The sequence below is a fragment of the Hylobates moloch genome, unplaced genomic scaffold, assembly GCF_009828535.3.
Source record: "Hylobates moloch isolate HMO894 unplaced genomic scaffold, HMol_V3 SCAFFOLD_20, whole genome shotgun sequence".
NCBI lineage: Eukaryota > Metazoa > Chordata > Mammalia > Primates > Hylobatidae > Hylobates > Hylobates moloch.
The window spans coordinates 44,215,556-44,237,655 of NW_026652295.1; the positions used below are offsets into that span (position 1 = coordinate 44,215,556).

Sequence of the window (22,100 nt, forward strand, 5' to 3'; positions counted from 1 at the left end):
ACCAGCTGCATCTGCTGCACCTGCCCTGAGCCCCTGGCTTCCCCTCCCATCAAGATCCACCCCTGAGTCTGCTGTTTCATCTCTTCCAAGGTAATGAAGTGCTGTTATGACTAAGTCTAGAGGACACAGGAGACAGCCGAGAATTTTGCACCCTTTAACAATGTGAATGCTCATAGAAGTCTTCATCAGACGTCACGTTGGCTTCAGGTAAAACTTACTAAGGACTCTGGGAACCTGAACCCAGAGTCAGTGATGTGGTGTTGAGAGTAGGGATTTCAGCCCAGGAATGCTGACAGGGCTACACAAGCCACTGAGAGCCAACAGAGAGCTCTGGGCACAAGAAGAATGATATTTTAAGGAATTCTTTAAATCATACCTGGACTGTCACTGTTGATCTACCTCCATGGATGATAATGCAGATGAGAAATATGAAACACTGAAAGAGCATCAGTATAATTTTTTACCTAGCCCAAGTATTATGAAAGAATGTTTATTTAGCCTTGCAAAAAAAAAAAATTGGTTTTAGGATGGCTGGTTCACAAACTTTGTGCTTTTCATTTTCTTCTTCCTCTTTTCCATTTGTTTTTGATTTTTTTGTTTTGTTTTGTTTTGTTTGAGAGGGAGTTTTGCTCTGTCGGTGTCACTCAGGCTGGAGTGCAGTGGTGCAATCTCAGCTCACTGCAACCTCCACCTCCCAGGTCCAAGCAATTCTCCTGCCTCAGCTTCCAAAGTAGCTGGGATTACAGTCGAATCACTTGAGGTCAGGAGTTCGAGGCCAGCCTGGCCAACATGGTGACACCCCGTCTCTACTAAAATACAAAAATTATCCAGGTGTGCTTTGATTTTTAAGAAGAATAAACATTTTCCTTTATAATGGGAAAATAAATTAACCTTTATGTGGAAAAAAAAGGTACTTCATACTTGTCATCTAAAACAGCATAGGAAATCCCCACCTCAAATAAGAAGTTAGATGACCACTTTTGTAATATTTGAAAATAAACCAACTTTATTTGAATCAGTCGATACCAATCAAGACTGGAACACAAATTTGTAATTGGTTCAGATCCATGAGGAAAACACTCAGCTGTATCTTCATTAAAAGGCATTTTACATTTATTAAGGCTTGAAAGCAAGTCCCATTATTTCATCACCACAGTTAAAGGTCTCGAGAAAATCAAGTAACCATCATTTGGAGTGTCTTTGTAAAATGAAACACTTGCTCTTTTACAAAAGCTAAGCATCTTTCGTTAAGCTAGTTAACTCCCCAGCTTATAAAATAGGACAACGAGGTGGCCAGGAAAGTAAGACAAATTCAAACATCAGCTGGATAATTTATATTTTAAATATATGTATAGTCAATATTGTGAAATCTCTAACTCTACATAAAATACTTTAGATGACTGGATCCTTAAAAGTACATGTTACCAAAAACAGATTGCTTCTATAGAAACACAGGATAGCCCAACCTTATATTGAGGCAACGTATTTTATGTATTTTTGGTTGCAAAAGAAGAATTGGATCTATTTCTTTAAATAATGTTAAATGAAATTATGCACACTTTGGATCACACATAATTATGAATCGAAAGTATCCTGACACTAAGCTGGGAGATGCATACTGACAAAGGAGAATATGTGTTGATGAGGAGGGCACGTGTTGCTTGATTTGAATGATAAAGAGAAATGGATAGAAGACAATGGGGCTGTGTGCAGCAGGTCCTTTTCGCTTAAGTTTTCCTAACATCCGAATCAGGGTGCTTCACATGCACATGTCTTTCTCTGATGCTCTCTTAAGATTCTCCTTAATGTCATTTAAAAAAATAAGAAAGTGATCCCTTGGGAATCATTGTACTTAGTTTTAACCATGAGTTAACATTTCCTCTTTCCAAGGAGGATGACACCAGCATCTTGATTCACTGCAGTCAAGATGACCCCTGGTCAGTGGGAATTGAGGTGAGTCACAGAAGTACTTACCGAATACCTACCTGCTGCTTCTAGACTAATTTAATTTTAGACACACACTCACAGTGATGCTAAACTCTTTACAAGGTAGACCCGCATCTTCCTGCCTCTGCCTCCCTCTTAGTTCTATTTGTCCAGGCCTTGCTGATTTCTGGGACTCTCATATGGTCAAGATCTATTTCAGGCATGACCCATCTTATGACAATTCTAAGATGCTTGGTATTGTCTGTCTGTGGAGTGGCCACGGGGCACAGAACTGTGAAGAGCTTCTGTTGTTTCATTTGATAAGGGCCTGAAAAGGCAGCCTGGGAAACCTTACTCTTGGCCTTTTTCTGATAAGATCAAGACTTCGCTGGCCCCACCAGCACAAGAAGGGAATGCTGAGGACAGGGCCATTTCCCAAGATAAAACTAGTTTGGGATCGTGTGGCCAAATAAGCTGATGGACCGTGTTTCCAACATTTCAGCTCATTTGCTTAGTGCTAGGTCATTCTACCTCTTGTTTAAAAGAATATAGCCATGCTCACACCTGTGACTCTGAATTTATCAAGCATTTGACTTTCTTTATCAGGAGATGAAGAAACTGTGCTCCGGATCCATCATGATTTTACTTATCCAGCTTACTTTTTGTAGTTAGTAAAATCTCACTCAATACCTTCTCTCTGGGCCAGCCTCAGAAGCAGGCAGCGCTGAATAGACAGTGAATTCAACTCAGTCATTCTGAGCTTGACTCTTGCTTCTGCCTTCGTCTCCCACTACCCTGCTTCCCCCACCCCCAATAGTGCTGTGCAAGTCAAAGAAGATAAATAAATACAAAATAAAATAAGATCTCTACACAAATACATCCCCTTTCTGTGCCACCAAAATGCTTTCTGAGCAATTTGTATTCATTCAGGACCAATGAAAAGGAAGCTTCCTACCCTTATAGCTGTGTAGTGTGGGGTCCCAACTGCAGACCCTCCCGTGCTCCCTGAGTTGTTCTTGGGACACCTAAGGACCTCACCACACTGTTGCTGAGACATGATGTGCTGCACATATGATAAGAAGCCCAGACAGGCTGAAGCTCTGGAGAAAGATCTCTTTTGGAAAAAAAAAAAAAAAGGAAGGTAATATTAATATTATCATCACTTTAATATAACATAATAAATCTAGTCATAAGACACCATAACTCTTAGTCCATAGTCACTTGCATTATATGATAATCCAGTGCTGAAATATAAAGAAATTTCTGAATTAAGTACCCAGAAGTGCCTTCCTTCTGTAACTCCTCCCTCCCTTTTAAATGGCTATAATTGATCATATAACACCCCCACCTCCTTGTCTTAATATATTTATCTCTGTAAAACTAACTCAGCCACAGAAGGGACATCTAGAAACAGCAATATTGATTTGGTTTGGCCTGTTTGTTTTTAAGGACTTGCCAGTTGCTGAATTCTGAACATCCAATCCCAGTCCTTGGAATTCTGCAGACTTCTCTGGGGTGGAGTCGCCTCACCGGAGGCTTGGTTCTGCTTTCTCTGTGGCAATTGGCTATGACTCACAGATGTGTTTCCAGAACAGCCCAACTGTGGGTCTCAGGGAAGTAAACTGCCTCTTAGGTCATCTTGCCTGTGCTGTAAATTCGGGGAAGGATTTCTGAGTACAACAGGATTTCACACTAATTAAAAGGCCTTCGGGATCATTCCAGCCCTCATCCCCCAGGAGGCCAGTTTGGGGCTTTTCCCTGCAGTAGAAAAGGACTGTTTCCTCACCAGTTCTCCTTGTTAAACATCTCCAGGGCACAGTTTCCAGGGGGACCTGGAAAGGTTCCTTTAGAGGTGGAAATGAATCAACTCATTCTGCCTTTTCAAAGCTTTCTCAGGCTTATAAAGTGTCCTACTGAGAAAGTTCCTCTCCCTCAATGGGCTCTAGGAGACCTCCTGCTTCCTCTCCTCTGATTTGATCAATGGGTCACTTTTTTTCTTCAGAGATCCCTGGAGGCAGGTAGGTCCAGGGATTGCTTGGGTTAGAATTTGTTGATGTTTCTATGGAAAGGACCCGTGCTGTCCTGCCCTTGCTGAGAAATGAGCCAAGTCCAGGGGCTTTCCGGCACTTGGGAGCCTCACCCTTTTCCAGCAAACACTATAGAAGGGGGATTGTTGAAGGTAAGGGCCTGTGGCAAATGGATTTTCTCACTGGGCGTTCACTGGGAGAGGGAGTTGATGAGTGCATTTTTCTTAGTTTCCTCTGCACAGGTCCCCAAGCTCGGGCTGGGTAAGCTTTTTAGGAGACGAAACTCAAGGAGAATGACAAAAGAGTGAAATATAAGCTTAAAAATTTTTCCTTTTTTTTCACCTGGCAGTTGAGTCTGATTGTAGGAAAATTAATCCAGATGGGTCTACATTTTTCTTCAAGTTCAAACCACATGGTTTCCTAGTCAGAAAGTCTCACGGACTTTCTTCCTAAGGTGTTCCATGATCAGACCACCTCCTAAATGTGGCTTTTACCCATTACAGGCTACAGTTGAATCAGGCAGGAGCAGCTGCTGGAGAGCACCCAGCAGACAGACCTGCATTCCAGAAGCAGCTTGGAGAAACTGGAAAGACATTTTTGGCCCATTCTTGGGTTTTTACTGTAAGGTTAGCAGTTACATGATGCCACCAGTCCAAGACTTAGATCATGAGAAAAGGCCTTTTTAAAAGTTTACCAGGGAACATCGAGGCTCATAAAGAACTCTTTTGTCTTCACCCATCCCTCCTCCTCCCACTCCCATCCACTTTCTCATAGCTCAAAAACCACTCATTGGTAAGCACAGTCAAATCCAGGCCTGTAATCACCACTGAAACAACTACTCCTAAGCAAGCAAACCCCATGGCTGGTAGACCCCGTGAGCCTTTTGGCATCAACACTGCTCCCCTCCCCTCCCATCCCAGTCACTGCAGTTTAGAATTGCATGCCAATTTCCTTTTCTGGCAGGGCCTGGACAGCATGGAAGCCAGGGACAGCATGGGCCAGGTGCGCAGCAGCAGCAGCGCAGCATTCCTGGCACTGCAACAAACTGAGAATGTGTCTCAAGTGACTTTCCAGTCTGGCCCTTAGTGCCCAATAACCGGAGTGTCAGAAGTAGTGAGACTGAAGCTGTGTTTGCCAGACACCCAAGTCCATAGCCAGCTCCGTCCTCCTGCATTCACTCTCTCTGTCTCCCCTAATGGGGTAATAGATCTCTTTCTAAGAAGGATGAAGATGATGTTTGTCCTTGACCTTGTAGGTATGGACGGAGAGGAGGGTAGAAAAGGAGTTGGTGTTACATGTTTCTAAAGCGTCTGAGAAGGTATTTTGATATTGGCAGAAGAAGCTAGTGGCAATCCCATATGTGGGCTCTCCAACAATGACTGACCCCAAACATGCTGAGCCCAGATCTGGCTGGCCGGCCGAGAGCTGGACTGTGTCTATCATTTCTGCTAGATTCCTATGTGAGGAGGCCAGGGATGGTGCTGACCTTCGTGAAAGATAGCAGGCTGGAGTTCCCATGATACCAGCAAGATGAGGCTTGATTACAAAAGGTGCACCTCAAGGCAGTGATAAAGAGGTGTCTATGAAGCTGGAGTCTTAGGGGAGTGGTTAAGTCCTTCTGCAGCGGGGATGGGGCAAAATGGCTGTGCTCAGGATCGGCTGAGGCGTTTGGCGACATCAGCGTAGGCCAACTCGATCTCACTGTCAGCTGCACAGGTGTTGGTGAACTCATCACGGGTGTAGGCGTTCTTGAGGTACCGCCACAGGCCTGTCATCTCAGCCGGGATATCATAGTTGCGGTATTTCTTGGCCGCAATCTAAAACAGAGATGGTAGGACAGAGGTGGTGTGAAGGCATGAAACAAATCATTAGAAAGTGTTAGTGGCTGTCCCAGTGTGTGTGCACTGCAAGAAACCTCCGTGCATCACCACGGGCCATCAGTGATATGTTTGAATTGCAAGGTGGCAGGGCTGCTTCTTTTTGTTTTGTTTTAATTTAATTTCTTAAGTAAATATAATTTGCCCTTTGACCTAGTGTTTCAAATTCTAGGAATTTTTTCTCAAGAAATAATCATGGATGGATATAAAGATTTAGCTACACAACTATGATCCCAGAACCATTTTGAATAACAAAAATGGTGCACGGCACCAATGTCCAACAATACATGAATACATACATTATCTTACACAAATAAAATGGCATAGTGGAGGGACATTAAAAATGATACTGCTGAGAAAATCTAGTGATCTGGAAAACCCTCCAAGATAGACTATTACATTTAAAGTTCAAGTATAATGCATTTGGAGAAACATGTATGATGGCTAGATGTCTATATACCTATATATTACCAGTGGTTATCTCTGATTGATAGAATTATCAACAATTTTTCTTTTCTTCTTTCTCTTATTCACTTTGTTTTACACAGGCATCTTTATTTATACAAGGGAAAAAACCATGAAAAGCAAGTCAGATATTGGAATGTATATGTAGGTTTAGACTATGACATAAGAGTAAGCAGATACTGATTTCTGTTCTTGCCCTGGTTTGCCACAGTCGGGGGGGGATGTGGACTGGAGAGTTCTGGAGAAGTGGTATTTATGTTGAGAGAAACAAGAGCGAAGTGACTAAAAGCATGGGCTCTGATCCCAACTGACTAGATTTGCAATCATGGCTCCACTTAGCAGCTGTGTGACATTGGGCAGGTTACTTAACCTCTCTGAGCTCCAATTTCTTTATCTCTAAAATGGATATAATAATAAAACCTACTTTGGAGTAACAGATTAGTTAATACACATCAAATGCTTAGAGGAGTGCCTGGTACATAGTAAATACTCAATAAACATCAAGTATTATTATAATTCATTGAGACCTAGCTTGTACCCACTTGCATGCATTTTCTTAATGGGGGGAGCAGGATGGTTTCTTTAATGAGGTCTCTCTAGCTGGGGCAGCTTCATGGACCTGTGACCTGTGCAGTCTCACCTTGCACTCAGAAGAGCCCTGCTCTTGGTTTAATGCTCTGGGGTCAATGTGTGGAAATTCTTAATAATTTTTAAACAGGGCCCCCCTGTTTTCACTGTGCACTAGGGCCTGCACATTAGTTGGTCCTTCTCTAGCCCTTCCAGGCTAGGCTAGGGTAGGGGTAACAGGAGAGTAGTATCACTTCTAACTCCCCTCCCTCCCTCTTTTCCGTCCCTCCCTCCCTCCCTCTCTCCTTCCCTCCCTCCCTCTCTCCTTCCTTCCCTCCCTCCCTCCTTCCCTCCTTCCTTCTTTCCTTCCTCCCTTCCTCTCTCTCTCTCTTTCTCTCACTCTCTCCTTCTCTTCCTTCCTTCCCTCTTTTTTTGGGGGGTATACAAGGGGGTACATGTGCAGGCTTGTTACCTTGGTATAACGCATGATGCTGAGGTTTGGGGTATGATTGGTCCTGTCACCTAAGTAACGAGCATAGTTTTTCTACACTTGCCCCCTCCATCCCTCCGCCAAGTAGTCCCCAGTGTCTACTGTTGCCATCTTCATGTCCGTGAGTACCTATTGTTTAGCTCCTACTTACAAGTGAGAACATGTAGTTTCAAGTTTTCTGTTCTTGCATTAGTTTGCTTAGGATAATGGCCTCCAGCTGCATCCATGTTGCTGCAAAGGACGTGACTTTGTTTCTTTACATGGCTATGTAGTGTTCCATGATGTATATGTACCACGTTTTGTTTATTCAGTCCACTGTTGATGGGCACCCAGGTTGATTTCATGTCTTTGCTATTGTGAAGAGAGCTGTGATAAATATATGAATGCATATGAATTTTTTTTTTTGGTAAAACAATTTATTTTCCTTTGGATATACAACCAGTAATGGGATTGCTTGGTCGAATGATAGTCCTGCTTTTAGTTCTTTGAGAAATCTCCGGAGTGACTGAACTAATTTACATTCCCATCAACACTGTATAAGTGTTCCCTTTTCTCGGCAGACTAACCAACATCTGTTGCTTTTTGACTTTTTAACAATAGCCATCCTGACTGGTGTGAGGGAGGTGTCTCATTGTGCTTTTAATTTGCATTTCTCTGGTAACTGGTGATACTGAGCTTTTTTTTTTAATGTTTGTTGGCCACTTATTATGTCTTTTTTTGAGAAGTGTCTGTTCATGTCTTTTGCCCACTTTTTAATGGTATTATTTGGTTTTTGCTTATTCAATTGTTTAAGTTCCTTATAGATTCTGGATATTAGACCTTTGTCAGATGCATAGTTTGTAAATATTTCCTCCCATTCTGTGGGCTAACTGTTCACGCTGTTGATAGTTTCTATGTGCAGAAGCTCTTTAGTATAATTAAGTCCCACTTGTCAATTTTTATTTTTGTTGCAATTGCTTTTGTAACTTCATAAATTACTTCCCAAAACTGATGTACAGAATGTTTCCTGGTTTTCTTCTAGGATTCTTACAAGTTGAGGTAAATCTTTAATCCATATTGAGTTACGTTTTGTATATGATGAAAGGTAGGGGTCCAGTTTCATTCTTCTGCATAGGGTTAGTCAGCTATTCCAAAACCATTTATTGAATAGGAAGTCCTTTCCCCATTGTTTATTTTTGTCAATTTTGTTGAAGATCAGATGGCTGTAGGTGTGTGGCTTTATTTCTGGGTTCTCTGTTCTGTACCATTCATCTATCTGTCTGTTTTTGTAAAAGTACCATGTTGTTTTGGTTACTGTAGCCTTATAGTGCAGTTCGAAGTCAGGTAATGTGACACCTCCAGCTTTGTTGTTTTTGCGTAGGGTGGCTTTGGCTATTCAGGCTCATTTTTGGTTCCACACGAATTTTTAGAATAGTTTTTTCTAGTTATGTGAAAAATGACATTGGTAGCTTGATAGGAATGGCACTGAATCTGCATATTGCTTTGGACAGTATGGCCATTTTACCAATATTAATTCTTCCAATTTATGAGCATGGAATGTTTTTCCATTTGTTTGTGTCAGCTGCGATTTCCTTCAGTGGTGTTTTATAGCTCCCCTTGTAGAGATTTTAACTCCCTGGTTAGATGTAGTCCTAGATATTTTATTTTATTTTTGCAGCTATTATAAATGGGATTATGTTCTTGATTTGGCTCTCAACTTTAATATTGCTAGCATACAGAAATGCTACTGATTTTTGTACATTGACTTTTTTTTTTTTTTTGAGATGGAGTTTCGCTCTTGTTGCCCGGGCTGGAGTGCAGTGGTGCAATCTCAGCTCACTGCAACCTCTGCCTCCTGGATTCAAGCGATTCTCTTGCCTCAGCCTCCCGAGTACCTGGGATTACAGGCATGTGCCACCATGCCCGGCTAATTTTGTGTTTTTAGTAGAGACAGGGTTTCTCCATGTTGGTCAGGCTGGTCTTGAACTCCCAACCTCAGTTGATCCATCTGCCTCAGCCTCCCAAAGTGCTAGGATTACAGGCATGAGCCACTGTGCCCGGCCACATTGACTTTTTATACTGAGACTTTACTGAAGTTGTTTATCAGTTCCGGAAGCCTTCTGGTGAAGTCTTTAGGGTTTTTGAGGAATAGAATCACATCATCAGTAAAGAGAGAGAATTTGACTTCTTCTTTTCCTATTTGTATGCCTTTTATTTCTTTATCTTGCCTGATTGTTCTGGCAAGGACTTCCACTACTATGTTGAATAGGAGTGGTGAGAGTGGGCATCCTTGTCTTGTTCCAGTTTTCAAGGGGAATTATTCCAGTTTTTGTCCATTCAGTAAGATGTTGGCTGCAGATTTGTCATAGATAGATGGCTCTTGTTATTTTGAGGGGTGTTCCTTTAATACCTAATTTCTTGAAGGTTTTTGTCATGAAGGGATGTTGAATTTTATCAAAAGTTTTTTCTGTGTCTATTGAGATGATCATTTAGTTTTTGTTTTTAATTCTGTTTATGTGGCGAATAACATTCATTGATTTGTGTATGTTGAACCAACCACGCATCCTAAGAAGAAGCCTATTTGATCAATGTGAATTAACTATTTGATGTGCTGCTGGATTTGGTTTGCTAGTATTTTGTTGTGAATTTTTTGTGTCTATGTTCATCAGGGATGTTGGCTTGAAGTTTTCTTTTTTCATTGTGTCTTTGTCAGGTTTTGGTATCAGGGTGGTGCTAGCTTCATAGAAGGAGTCCTTCTTCCTTGATATTTTGGAATAGTTTAAGTACGATTGGTACTGGTTCTTCTTTGTATGTCAGGTAGAATTCAGCTGTGAATCCATCTAGTCTGGGGCTTTTATTGGTTCGTAGGTTTTTAAAATTACTGATTCAACTTCATAACTCAATTAGTCTGTTCAGGGTTTCAATTTCTTCTCAATTCAATCTTGGAATATTGACTTTGTATACTGAACCTTTACTGAAGTTGTTGATCAGTTCCAGGAGCCTTTTGGTGAAGTCTGTAGGGTTTTCAAGAAATAGAATCACAATCAGTAAAGAGAGAACTTAACTTCTTCTTTTCCTACTTGTGGGCCTTTTCTTTCTTTCTCTTGCCCAATTGCTCTGGACTTCCACTATGATGCTGAATAGGAGCGATGAGTGGGCATCTTTGTCTTGTTCCAGTTTTCAAGGCTAATGAGAAGTGTATTTCTAGGAATTTATCCATTTCCTCCAGATTTTCTAGTTTGTGTGCATAGGGGTGTTCATAATAGTCTTTAAGGATCTTCTGTATTTCTGTGAGCTCAATTGTAATGTCTTCTTTGTCATTTCTGATTGTGCTTATTTGGATTTTCTTTTTTTGTTGTTGTTAATCTAGCTAATGGTTTATGGATCTTGCTTATCGTTTCAAAAAACCAACTTTTGGTTTCATTGATTCTTTGTGTGAATTTTTGGGTCTCAATTTCATTCAGTTCTGCTCTGATTTTAGTTATTTCTTTTATTATACTAGCTTTGAGGTTAGTTTGTTCTTGTTTTTCTAGTTCTTCTAGGTGTGATGTTACTTTGTCAATTTGAGATCTTTCTAACTTTTTGAGGTAGGCATTTAGTGCTATAAACTTTCCTTGTAATATTGCTTTTGCTACATCCTAGAGATTTTGGTATGTTGTGTCTTTGTTTTCATTTATTTCAAAGAATGTTTTTACTTTTGCCATAATTTTGTTGTTTACCCAAAAGTAATTCAGGAGTGAGTTGTTTAATTTCATGTAATTGTGTGGTTTTGAGACATCTTCTTGGTGTTGATTTCTATTTTTGTTCCACTGTGGTCCAAGAGTATGACTGATACAATTTCGATTTTTTCAAATTTATTGAGATTTGCTTTATGACTGAGCATGTGGTTGATCTTGGAGTATGTTCTGTGTGCAGATGAGAGGAATGTATATTCTATGGTTGATGGGTGGAGTATTCAGTAGATGTCTATTATGTCCAATTGGTCAAGTGTTGAATTTGAGTCCAGAATATCTTTGTTAGTTTTCTGCCTCGAAGATCTGTCTAATGTTGTTAGTGAGTTGTTGAAGTCCCCCATTATTATTATGTGTTGTTGCTAAGTCTTTTCATAGGTCTAGAAGTACTTGTTTTGTGAACCTGGGTGCTCCAATGTTGGGTGTGTATATATTTAGAATGGTTAAGTCTTCTTGTTGTATTCACCCCTTTGCTATTATGTAATGCCCTTCTTCGTTCTTTTTTTTTTTTTTCCACTATTGTTGGTTTGTAGTATGTTTTACCTGATATAAGAATAGTGACCCCTGCTCTTTTTGGTGTTCCATTTGTGTAACAGATCTTTCTTCAGCTCTTTACTTTGAGCCTATTAGTGTTGTTACATATGAGATGGGTCTCTTGAAGACAGCAGATGAGTGGCTCTTATTTTTCATCCAAATTGCCACTCTATGCCTTTCAAGTGGGGCACTTAGATCATCTACATTCAAGGTTAATATTGATATGTGAGGTTTTGATCTTTTCGTGAAGTTGTTAGCTGGTTGCTTTGTAGTTTCTATTGTGTGGTTGCTTTATAGGGTCTGTTGGCTATTTACAAGTGTGTTTTTGTGGTAGCAGGTATCATTCTTTTGTTTCCATGTTTAGAAGTCCCTTAAGGATCTTTTGTAAGTATGGTCTAATGTAGTAAATTCCCTTAGCACTTGCTTGTCTGGAAAATATTTTATTTTTCCTTTGTTTACAAAGCTTAGTTTGGTGGGATATGAAGCTCTTGGTTGGAATTTCTTTCTTTAAGAATGCTGAAAATAGGCCCTCAATCTCTCCTGGCTTGCAATATTTCTGCTGAGAAGTCTGCTGTTAGCCTGATGGGGTTCCATTTGTATGTGTTCTGACCTTTTTCTCTAGCTTTTTTCTTTGGCATTGACCTTGGACAGTTTGGTGACTGTATGCCTTGGTGAAGTTCATTTTGTATGGTATCTCACAGGTGTTCTCTGGATTTCTTGTATCTGTATATCCACCTCTCTACCTTGCTTTCGTTTTCAGAGGAGGGCCCTAGACCATTGACCCTGGGATCCTCCCACTCAGACAAGCCCGAGATCAGTCACTCTGGGCTTTCGTCTTCATTTTGGTGCTGGTAATATGCAGTTTCCCAGAAAGTTGTGCTGAAGTGAAGGATGACGATGACTTGATGGATGAAAAACTCACTGCTGCAGACATGTTCACAGACATTTGGGAACATTTTTTACCCTCTATGCTCCTAGGCCAGTGTTGAACTTCTATTATAACACTGAGCTATAATCTATTCTGAATCATGATTACTGTTTCAGTACCCTTTTTTTTTTCTAGCTTGTGGGCAGTGTAAGGATAGCAATCACAGCTTCTTCACTTCTGTACTCCTTGATAATCTCAATAATGATGTTGATCAGAGGAATGATAATAACAAACATTTATGCACTGTGTGCTCTGTTCCAGGGACTGCTTTAAGTACTTTGCAAGGTACTTAAATCTCTAAATAATCCTATAAGGAAGAATCTATTATATTCCTATTTACAGATGAGAAAAGCAAGACAAAGAGAGATTAAATAAGTTGGGATTCAAAATTTACAATCTTAAGTTATCTGTACATCAGACAAGTTTCTCTAGTGTCAAGTGTAATAAAATAATTTTAAAGACTGAAGATCCCTAGCAATGAGCAAACTGAAGCTGCAAGAGATTATGTGACTTAATGTTACATGAGAAATTAATTTAACCAATATCTATTGAGTTACCATTCATATTTATTACAGTCCTTGCCTTATAATCCGCAGTTCTTTCTACTTTGCTACTCAGCCTTACATAGCTGATAAAGCAATGGGTCTACTCAGAATCCCTCATGTGCCAGCCATTAATCTATTGTTGCTTACCTCCAAACCTACTCTTTTATTTACTTTTTTTTGTGATGCTGGGGCTAGGACTGAGCAGATCACATCTCTTCTTTGCCAGTAAATCCTGTTAGGTTCTGCCAAGAGGAGTTACTGGAGAGAGCCAGCAAGGTTGGAGGAGGAGAAGGGAGGGAGAAGCCCTTGCTTTTCAGCTTTCTCTTTCTGTCAGAGTCTCCATTTATTTCTGGGAGCAGCAGCTGAACCCAGTTTGCTCTTTTGTTAATACTCACAGGACCACTTCATCATACCCATGCAGAGAGGCCAGCACATAGCAGGGACTCTGCTTTAAAGGCTGGATCCCAGCCAACCTGAGCTTGGACCCTGGCACCAGCTGAGCATCACTTTCACCCACATTCAGCTCTGCGGGGTCCCTCATTTACAGAGCCCCTAAGTTTGTAAGTTTTAATAATTCCAACCTCTTCCCTTTGTTCCTCCTGCCCTAGGAGTAGTAGCTGCCTCTTGAAGGTAGAACCTCCTAGTATATTTTGCCTTTCCAGTTCTTTACTACATAGTACTTCTTAAATTCTCTCTGTTAAAATAACTGGTTTGGTGGGCACCAAAGAAGCCACCCCCACACTGTTCTGTCTGGCTTAGGTAACTACAAGCAAGGGTGATGAAGTCCGAGTCCTTTGATAAAGCTATCACAGAGAGATGCCACCACGATATCTCCCCAGTACCTTTCTGTTCACTGAAAGATGATAGTCCCTTGGGTTGGGCCAAGTTCCTTTGAGAAGAGGCTGTCTTGGCTAAGAGCAAATTCATGCAGGAGTGGTGGCCTGACCAAGGGAACTGGCTTGAATTTACCAGAGTGGATGAAAAAGGTCTACAATAAGATAAAGGGATCCAAAAGTATTTTTCACAATGACACACTGATTCATAGAGTAGCCTCAAGTCATTTCATACTGAAATTTTATTTTCAGGATTTTAAAGGGCAGAATGTTAGCTTCAACACAGCAGAAATGCAATTTGTAAATATATACTTATATTGATGTTGATGTTCCCCTTCTTGTTTGTCTCCAGGGCTGAACATCGTCACTATGCTAGGCAAGGATCCCAGTGGGCAAGGAAAGGCCTCCAGATGCCTCTCCAAACCAAGACCTGTGCACCCTGGGCCTTGGCTGCTGAGCTGGTCATTTCTTCACACATTGGCTTGACTTTGGGAGATGAGAACTAGGAGGGGGCCAGACAATGTGTCTTCAAGCCAAACTCTCATGGAGAGCCTGGGCCAGAGCAACTCTGCTTCCAGGGATGGAGATAAACCGGAAAGCGAGCCAGGCAAGAGGAGAGTGAGCGTGAAAGCAGCAAGGGGGTGAGGATGCACACAGAGCTCTGACGTTCACAGGGACTTCCATGCTCATGTTCTGAATTTGCTCTTTCATATGAAAACAGTTAGCTCCCACAGCCCAGATTAAGTTTTGGCATCCGAAGCCAAACTGGAGGCCTGACTTGGCTTCCCCTTCACTCTTTGTGAACTTTAGAGGTTTGCCAGGTTTCTGGGATCTGATAAGCTGGATCAGCAGAAATCCAAAGAGATAGGGGCCAAGGGCTGGCCTTTGTTCTTTCACTGGCCATCTTCTTTTTGATCTCCAGCTTCTCTGGGTGAACCACTCACTGAATTTTCTCTAAGGACAGGACTTCACTGAGTCATTTAAGGCTGGTGGGAATTGAGGAAATCACAGGATGAAGCCCAAGGCTTGGGAGATCCAATTTTTTGCCTTGTTCAACAAATGGTTTTTGAGTGGTAGTGAATACATGTTTGAGCAAGAGAAAAGGAAAGAAGGAGGGAAAGAAGAAAGGAAAAGAAGGCAAGAAGGAATATAATCCACTTCTGTTCTTCTAGGCACGAGAAAAATGAATTCCAAAAAGATTAAATGATGTGCCCTAGCTCATGCTGCTAGTTGGCAGCAAGATACAGGACTGGGACTCGGGTCTCCTGATCTTTGCATTGTATCACTCTGACACAGTGTGACTGAGCTGGAATTATATCATCCCTTTCAGAGGTACTTGTTCCTAAAGAGAAGAAGAATAAAGGATGATGGGTGGGGCATGCAGTAGTTAATAACTTCAAAGAGACATAGATTGGCTGGACCTACAAGTGACTATTGGCTTGGCCCCAAATCCAAAATGTTTTTTCTAAATAGGTTGTATTTGCCCACTCCATTTTTATGCATGATTCCCTCTCAGTCTTCAGCTCTAAGGCACATGGAAACACCAGTGTACACACAACTGAGTGACTTCAACTCAAGCTGATACATGCTCTGGTTGGAGAGGAGATAGCATTTTTGACTCAGGACTTGAGCTGAAGAAGAATAGGCATATACTCAGCTGAAAGATGATTGAATCTGAGTCTTCTCAGTGAAGCATAGAAATAAACTGGATATCATAAAGACTTACACCAGGTGATCAAATGATCAATCAATGAGTATTTATTGAAGGGCCACCATGTGCCCACCATTACGCTTGGAAAAGGTCCTTTCCTCACAGAGCTTGCTGTCTGGCTGAGACAGTAAGATATAAGCTGTGTAAAATAGAGCACAGTATGGCTATCTGATAGTAGGCTGACGAGGGTCAGGAAAGGATGGAGGAAGAAGTGCTCATTTACAGAGCTTAGGGGGATATAACTACTGTCTTCAAATGAGGTGAAGGCAAGCAGAGCTGTTCTGTGTTACTCTAGAGAACAAATGGATAGCTGGGAGGATGCTTGGGCTCGTTGTAAAGGACAATGATTTAATAATCAGAGCTATCTAACATGGTAGGGCTGGCTCATTAAGCAGAGGGCTCCTCGTTCTCCAAGACTGCAGTCACAGCTTCACAAAAGCCTGTCACAGAAACAGCAGAAAGTGGTCCAGGTTGAAGTGGGAGATTGTTTTGGATGACCTCTAAATGTCCTTTCCAACTCTCAGATTCCCAGGGTTTGTTGTATAGGAGAGGATGACACTACATGTTGCAGATGGTTAGTAAGTGCAATGATAGCAAGAAAGTGACATCACCTCTTGCGACCTCCACCTCTTCATTTGATAGATGAGGAAAATGATGTGGGCTCACCTTAGGAAGCTGCTGGAGGAAGTGAGAAGGTGGGTCTGTGCACAAAGAAAAAATGCAGATGAGGGCACATTTAATAGAGCTGTAGGGGTGTGGCCAGGGAAATCCTAGGAGGAAGAGGCCTTTGGAGTGATATGACTGTATACAACAACGATAATTGCGACTATTACACATATTAAGCCCCTACAATATGCCAAGCACTTTCACGCTGTATTTTCTCGTCCACCAACCCTTGAAGTAAGCAATATACGCCTATTTTATAAGTGAAAACTGAAGCTCAAGGAGGCCACACAGCCAACAAGCAGCAGAGGGTGACCCTGGGTTCTTATTACCTGACTTTAGGGTCCAGGTTCTTGACCAACAGGTGGTACTGTCCTTGACTCATCCACACAGGTGACCTGGGCCTAAGATGGAGCTGGATCTTGCAGGCCCCTGTGGGTAGAGCTCTCTTACCTTGACCACATGGAGCTTGGGCAACAGATTGCAGTCAGCCAGGGTCAGCTCATCCCCATCCAGGAACTTGCGCCGGGACCCCTTGTCTTCCCCACAAGTGTTGGCGTCAATCTCCTCTGGTAGAGGGGTGTTCAGGTAGTCGTCCAATTTCTTTAGAGCCTTGGTTAGGCCTCTTTCAAGGGCTGGCATGAAAGAGTAAAAGAAGGGCCTTTATTCAAACTTCTTGCCAGTGGATACAGTCATAGGGTCTTCAGAGTGGAGTAGCTCATCTAGAATCCTGTCCCCCTCATCACATTGCCAGCTCCCCACACACTGCAGAATACCTGGAAACCATTAACACAATGCAGTAGAAGTGTACTAAATAGCCTGAAAAGGCAAACCCTAACCAAACAATAAACACTAGCTAATCTTTTGCTTTGAAAAAAATACATAAATATAGAAATATAGGCTGGGTGTGGTGGCTCACTCCTGTAACCCCAGCACTTTGGGAGGCCGAGGCAGGCAGATCACAAGATTAAGAGATTGAAACCACCCTAGCCAATATGGTGAAACTCCGTCTCTACTAAAAATACAAAAATTAGCTGGGCATGGTGGCACGCGCCTATAGTCCCAGCTACTCGGTAGGCTGAGGCAGGAGAATTGCTTGAACCCAGGAGGCAGAGGTTGCAGTAAGTGCAATAATAGTAGCCTATTTATTTATTTATTTATTTTTGAGACAGAGTCTCACTCTGTCACTAGGCTGGAGTGCAGTGGCGTGATCTGGGCTCACTGCAACCTCCGACTCCCTGGTTCAAATGATTCTCCTGCCTCAGCCTCCCAAGTAGCTGGGATTACAGGCACGAGCCACTGCACCCAGCTAATTTTTGTATTTTTAGTAGAGACAGAGTTTCACCATATTGGCCCAGATGGTCTTGATCTCCTGACCTCATGATCAGCCTTGCTTGGCCTCCCAAAGTGCTGGGATTACAGGTGTGAGCCACCATGCCTGGCCAATACTACCCATTTTTTAAAAAAGTTTTGGTTATCTATAATTTGCTAATATTCCACATCAACCTACATATTACATTTTTAGGAAGAAAAGGCTATTAAATGGGTAAATATAAACTATATAGAAGTTCCAGGACAGAGATATGCATCAGATATTGTGGAAGCATTAACTATAGCTAACCTAACCCGAGAAGAGTTGGGGACAAGGCCTTCAGGGGGACATGACAGGGGGGAATAGAACAGCCCTTTTTGATGTCATCCCCAGAGAAGTGATGGGTACCAGGGAAGAACAATTGGGTTTACTCTAGGGAAGCTTGTTCTAAAAATCACTGCTATCTCAAATGGAAGGGCTCCACCACAAATGTGCAACCCCCAGCTGCAAGAAAGCTGTCATGATTATGACTCAAAGAATGAACACCCAAAGGAAGATAACACGGGAGAAGGCTTTTACAGTCTTGCTCAAATAATTATCTGTCACATAATTTATTTAGACACAAAAGCAGACAAAATACCCAAAAGAACAACTGTGGGAAGCCATCATCACTGAAAATCATTTTGCCCAGAATCTCATAGTCCATTCTAATCAGAGAACACTACCATAGAAACTTTCTACTTGGGCTCAAAGGACAAACATGGAGGAGATGGCTGACCAGGGCATCAGTCACTGCACCTGTGTCATCAGCCCCATCCCCAGCAGCTGTTTTTCCAGAGTCTGGTTTAGAGCCTGACACTGAGATAATGGAAGTCGATCCTGCTGTTCATTCCAGTAGATACAAGGGGGACACTGCCTTCTGGAGGCAAAGCCAAGAGGGCTGTACTCTTGTTCAGATTTTCCCAAGTGTGCCTTGTTAGCCACTCCTCTCATAACCCACTTTTTGTCTTTTCATAGAAGGCCTTTTGTTTGAGACAATGGAATGATACCAGCCCAAGATAAATCAATTGAACACTTACTGGAATGTTTGAAAACCGCCTGGAGGTTGGGCATAGTTTCTCAATACTTTCTTCTCCCTGGTGTGGCATTTGAACTACTGCATCATCTGCTTTGTGTTTCCAGTTTGGGAGAATAGAGTAAGCAGGGCTGGGAAAATGCAGTATATTCCTTAATAATTGTCTAGACTGTGATGGGTTTGCAAGGCTATTCAAAGGCAGTGGCAGAGGGTGGGTACTAAACAATGCTTATTATGCTTTTCTCCCTGAAGCACTTGTGATTTATTTGTTTGCTTGCTCAAATCCCTCTACCCCTTTCATTTCTGGAGATTACGGCAAAATCTTGATTATAATGAAGAAAGGAAGAATCAAATACTGGGCCTGTCAAAATTTGACCAACTAATATCATCTGAGGGAAAGAGTCATACGATAGGAGATGAGACATTGCAGGTTCTAATCTCAAATGGTCCTGGAGACCTGAGTGGGCTGCTGCACAAGTCTGTGCCCATGTCACCAGGTCTGGAAACTATCGTGAAATTTGGTGAAAAGCCTAGAGCAGTGATTGAAGTTCCTTGGGAAGATAGTTCTATATATCCCTCCGGTAATTCCTTGAGATGGAAGGCATCAAGTCTGGTGACCGGAATCATTGTTGATTTATGTTGCAACTGCGACATTCCATGGAGCTTTCTAAGTCAGCACATTCTGGAAGGCACCCTCTGTGTATCAGTCTCCTCACTTGGGTTTGTGTATTTTTGACCAGGAATGTGAAGGCTGCAGTTGGTGACAACCGTGGTAGAGAAAGAGGAGACAAGGCAACGGGGAAAGGACAGCATGGCCTGGGGCTAACCTGTGTTTAAATCTCAAGGCTGCCCAGGGTGCATTCACTGGGAAGCTGCTGAGCCTTAAGCTTCAAGGTCTCTTACTTTCCTGGGTCCCTTCCAAGCCCTTGGATCTGATTTCAAGAATTCCGTATTGGTACTTATTGTATTGCCTTAAGGCTTCATAAATCCCACAAATGTCGTTGATCCTGGCACTTACATGTGACCTTGGACAAGTTCCTCTACTTCACTGAGTTTCTGCTTTCTCATCTCAATAACGGGACTAGGGATCCTTCACCCTGTTAAGACCACTGCTGGGGTTAACTCAGATAATGCAGGGAAAGCACTTAATACAGTGCCTGGCCTATACGAGGACATCAATTAATCGTAGTTGTTGCTATTGCCTTACCAAATGTGGGGTCCTCCTGTTCTCTGTTCCTTGCCCCGTTCTCTTGGCCAATATATTCCTGAAAATCCCAAGGTGCAGTGGAGAATGGGTGATTTTAAGAATCTCCAAATTTGTGGCCAACTCCCTGGAGAGGAAAATCAATAGCCTGGAGATTTGCTTCCCTTACTTATTTAGTATACAGCCAAAGCCCTATTCCTTATATTCCCTTGGGATGCTCCTTGGTGATAAGCTGTGCTGAAAGGCACACCCATAGCAAAATAGACACAACATGCCTGTGTGCTAAAACACTACCATATTATCGGATAGCAAATGGCAGTACCCACTATACGCTCTACCAATTCTTTTCCTCCTACCTTCCAACCCATTCCTCTGATCCTGGCTCAAACTGCCATCCATAGAATTTAATGATCTCTTTTGGCTGATGGTACTCAGGTCATGAAACTATTTGAACTTTCTGCTCTGGTAAGAACAAGGAGGATGTGAAAAAAACTAGAGCAACAAAAAGATGTTAATTCCTTGTGTTTGTATTTGAAACCCTCACTCCAAATAATTACTCTGAGTAGCTAGATGGGGTATCCCTCCAACTACAGCAAGTGAGCCTAGGGTTGGGGCACCCAAGACGCAGGATCACTAACATCCCAGGGACTTGATAGATACCCAGTGTTTTAACTGCTTTCTTTCCCTCTCCGCCTCTGCTCCCCATAAAGATTTATTCTGTACCACACACAAATGCACTGGGTAAAATATGTGACGAGGAAACAAGGGGAATAGTTCATAAATATTCTGAGCCATATGCAAACAATCTTAGATTTATTTTTCTCTTTTTTAAGGAGGAAAAAAAATCCACCCATTCCATGATCACTTCCAGATTCATTGAGGTTGATATTACATAAGACCCAATATTGTTTTCTCATCGTAGAGAAATAATGACTTGGAAACAGCAATTTGAGCTAAGAAAATAATATATTCTTACCAGGGCATGGAGGCTGAATGGGGACTGGGGAGCCAAGACTCTATCCCAGCCTCCAACAAGTTCTTGCAGGCACAGCTCAGCCCTGGTTTGCTGGCGAGCTCAGTGCAGCACAGGTCCTGATGAGCATAAGGCAAAGCCGATCCCTGGGGCTCCAAATTCACATGGAGAGGAGCAGATATCAAAGGTGGTCTTTGAAATAACGAGAACAGCTCTGTGGGCCCAGGTGGCTGCACGCTCAACTTCTCATATATGGTTTTTCTCTTGTATGTGTGTTGCAGCAAAATAAAAACCAGGAACCCACCTGTGACCATTGTCTGTAGATTAGATGGGTGTCTGTTCAACTCTCCATGGAGAAAGAGGTTGTGGTTATTAGGCACTGGCCTGGGCCAAGTAGCCTCTGCCCTATCTTCTTCCTTTTATTGCCCTAGTCCTGTACCTTAGCACCAGCAAGGAAATACACTCACTGAATTCCTGCACTGAGCTAGGGATGTTTATGAAACCACCATCTAAACACACAATGAGGCTATTGAGATGGAAAATATTATTCATCCTCATTCAACAGATGAAGAAACTGAGTCTTAGACTTACCCAGGGCACATACGCTTATGCAAGCACACACATAGCTGGTCCTTAAACCATTCAAACTACTCCTGGGATATACAATGGAAATGTGCCTTGTTTTGTTTTCAACTGCTATGGTCTTCCTTACAAGCTCCTAACCTCTGGGTGGTGGAAAAACAACAAAAACTTTAATTTCGTCCATTTTGGATTATAACCTAGTCTGATGTAATAATCTAAATAGTCCCTCTAGAGAATTCTGTCTCTTTTGCATTGAAATGCTCAGTTTCCCAGAGAACCCGCCCCTCCTTGCTCTCCTTCCTGAGTCAGGGGGGCTGGGAGTCGGGGACTAGGCCCCTGTGACCTGACAGCACTGGGGAGATGGGGGTTCTGGAATCTATGGGTGGAAGGCTTTGGAAAGCAAATACAGGTTCTGCATTTCTTCCGTTTGCTTCCTTCCAGAATAACTATGGGGATGCTGGGTGGGGGTTACAGATGGGCTGCTTGCCTCCCTCCACAATCTGGAAGGATACCCAAGCAAAGCACCACATGGAGCTCTTAACATCCTCTAGCTCCCTGACCCACCCCCGCCTCTCCTTTCTTCTTCATCCCCAGCTCCCCTGTGCTAGGAAGGGTGGGCTTTTCTTTTAGTTTTCCTAGGTCAAATAGCCCATCAATCATAGAGCAGAAAGCCTTGTG

At 42.3% G+C, this 22,100-nt stretch overlaps 1 protein-coding gene across 13 annotated transcripts in view; it reads right to left on the minus strand.

Annotated features, from left to right (window-relative positions):
- Positions 1–978: 978 nt before the first annotated feature.
- CLIC5 (chloride intracellular channel 5) overlaps positions 979–22,100 on the minus strand; it is a 225,341-nt gene continuing 204,219 nt past the window's right edge. For 11 of the 13 annotated variants that reach the window (XM_058432386.1, XM_058432393.1, XM_058432388.1 and 8 more), the window contains 2 exons: positions 16,730–16,911; positions 979–5,770 (listed from right to left, as the gene is read on the minus strand). In XM_058432386.1, coding sequence (XP_058288369.1) covers positions 5,603–5,770; positions 16,730–16,911 — 350 coding nt within the window. In that variant the 3' untranslated portion in view covers positions 979–5,602. Of the gene's footprint in view, positions 5,771–15,297; positions 16,054–16,224; positions 16,315–16,729; positions 16,912–22,100 lie in introns of those variants that run through there. The other 2 variants (XR_009211322.1, XM_058432389.1) reach the window with 2 other exon arrangements.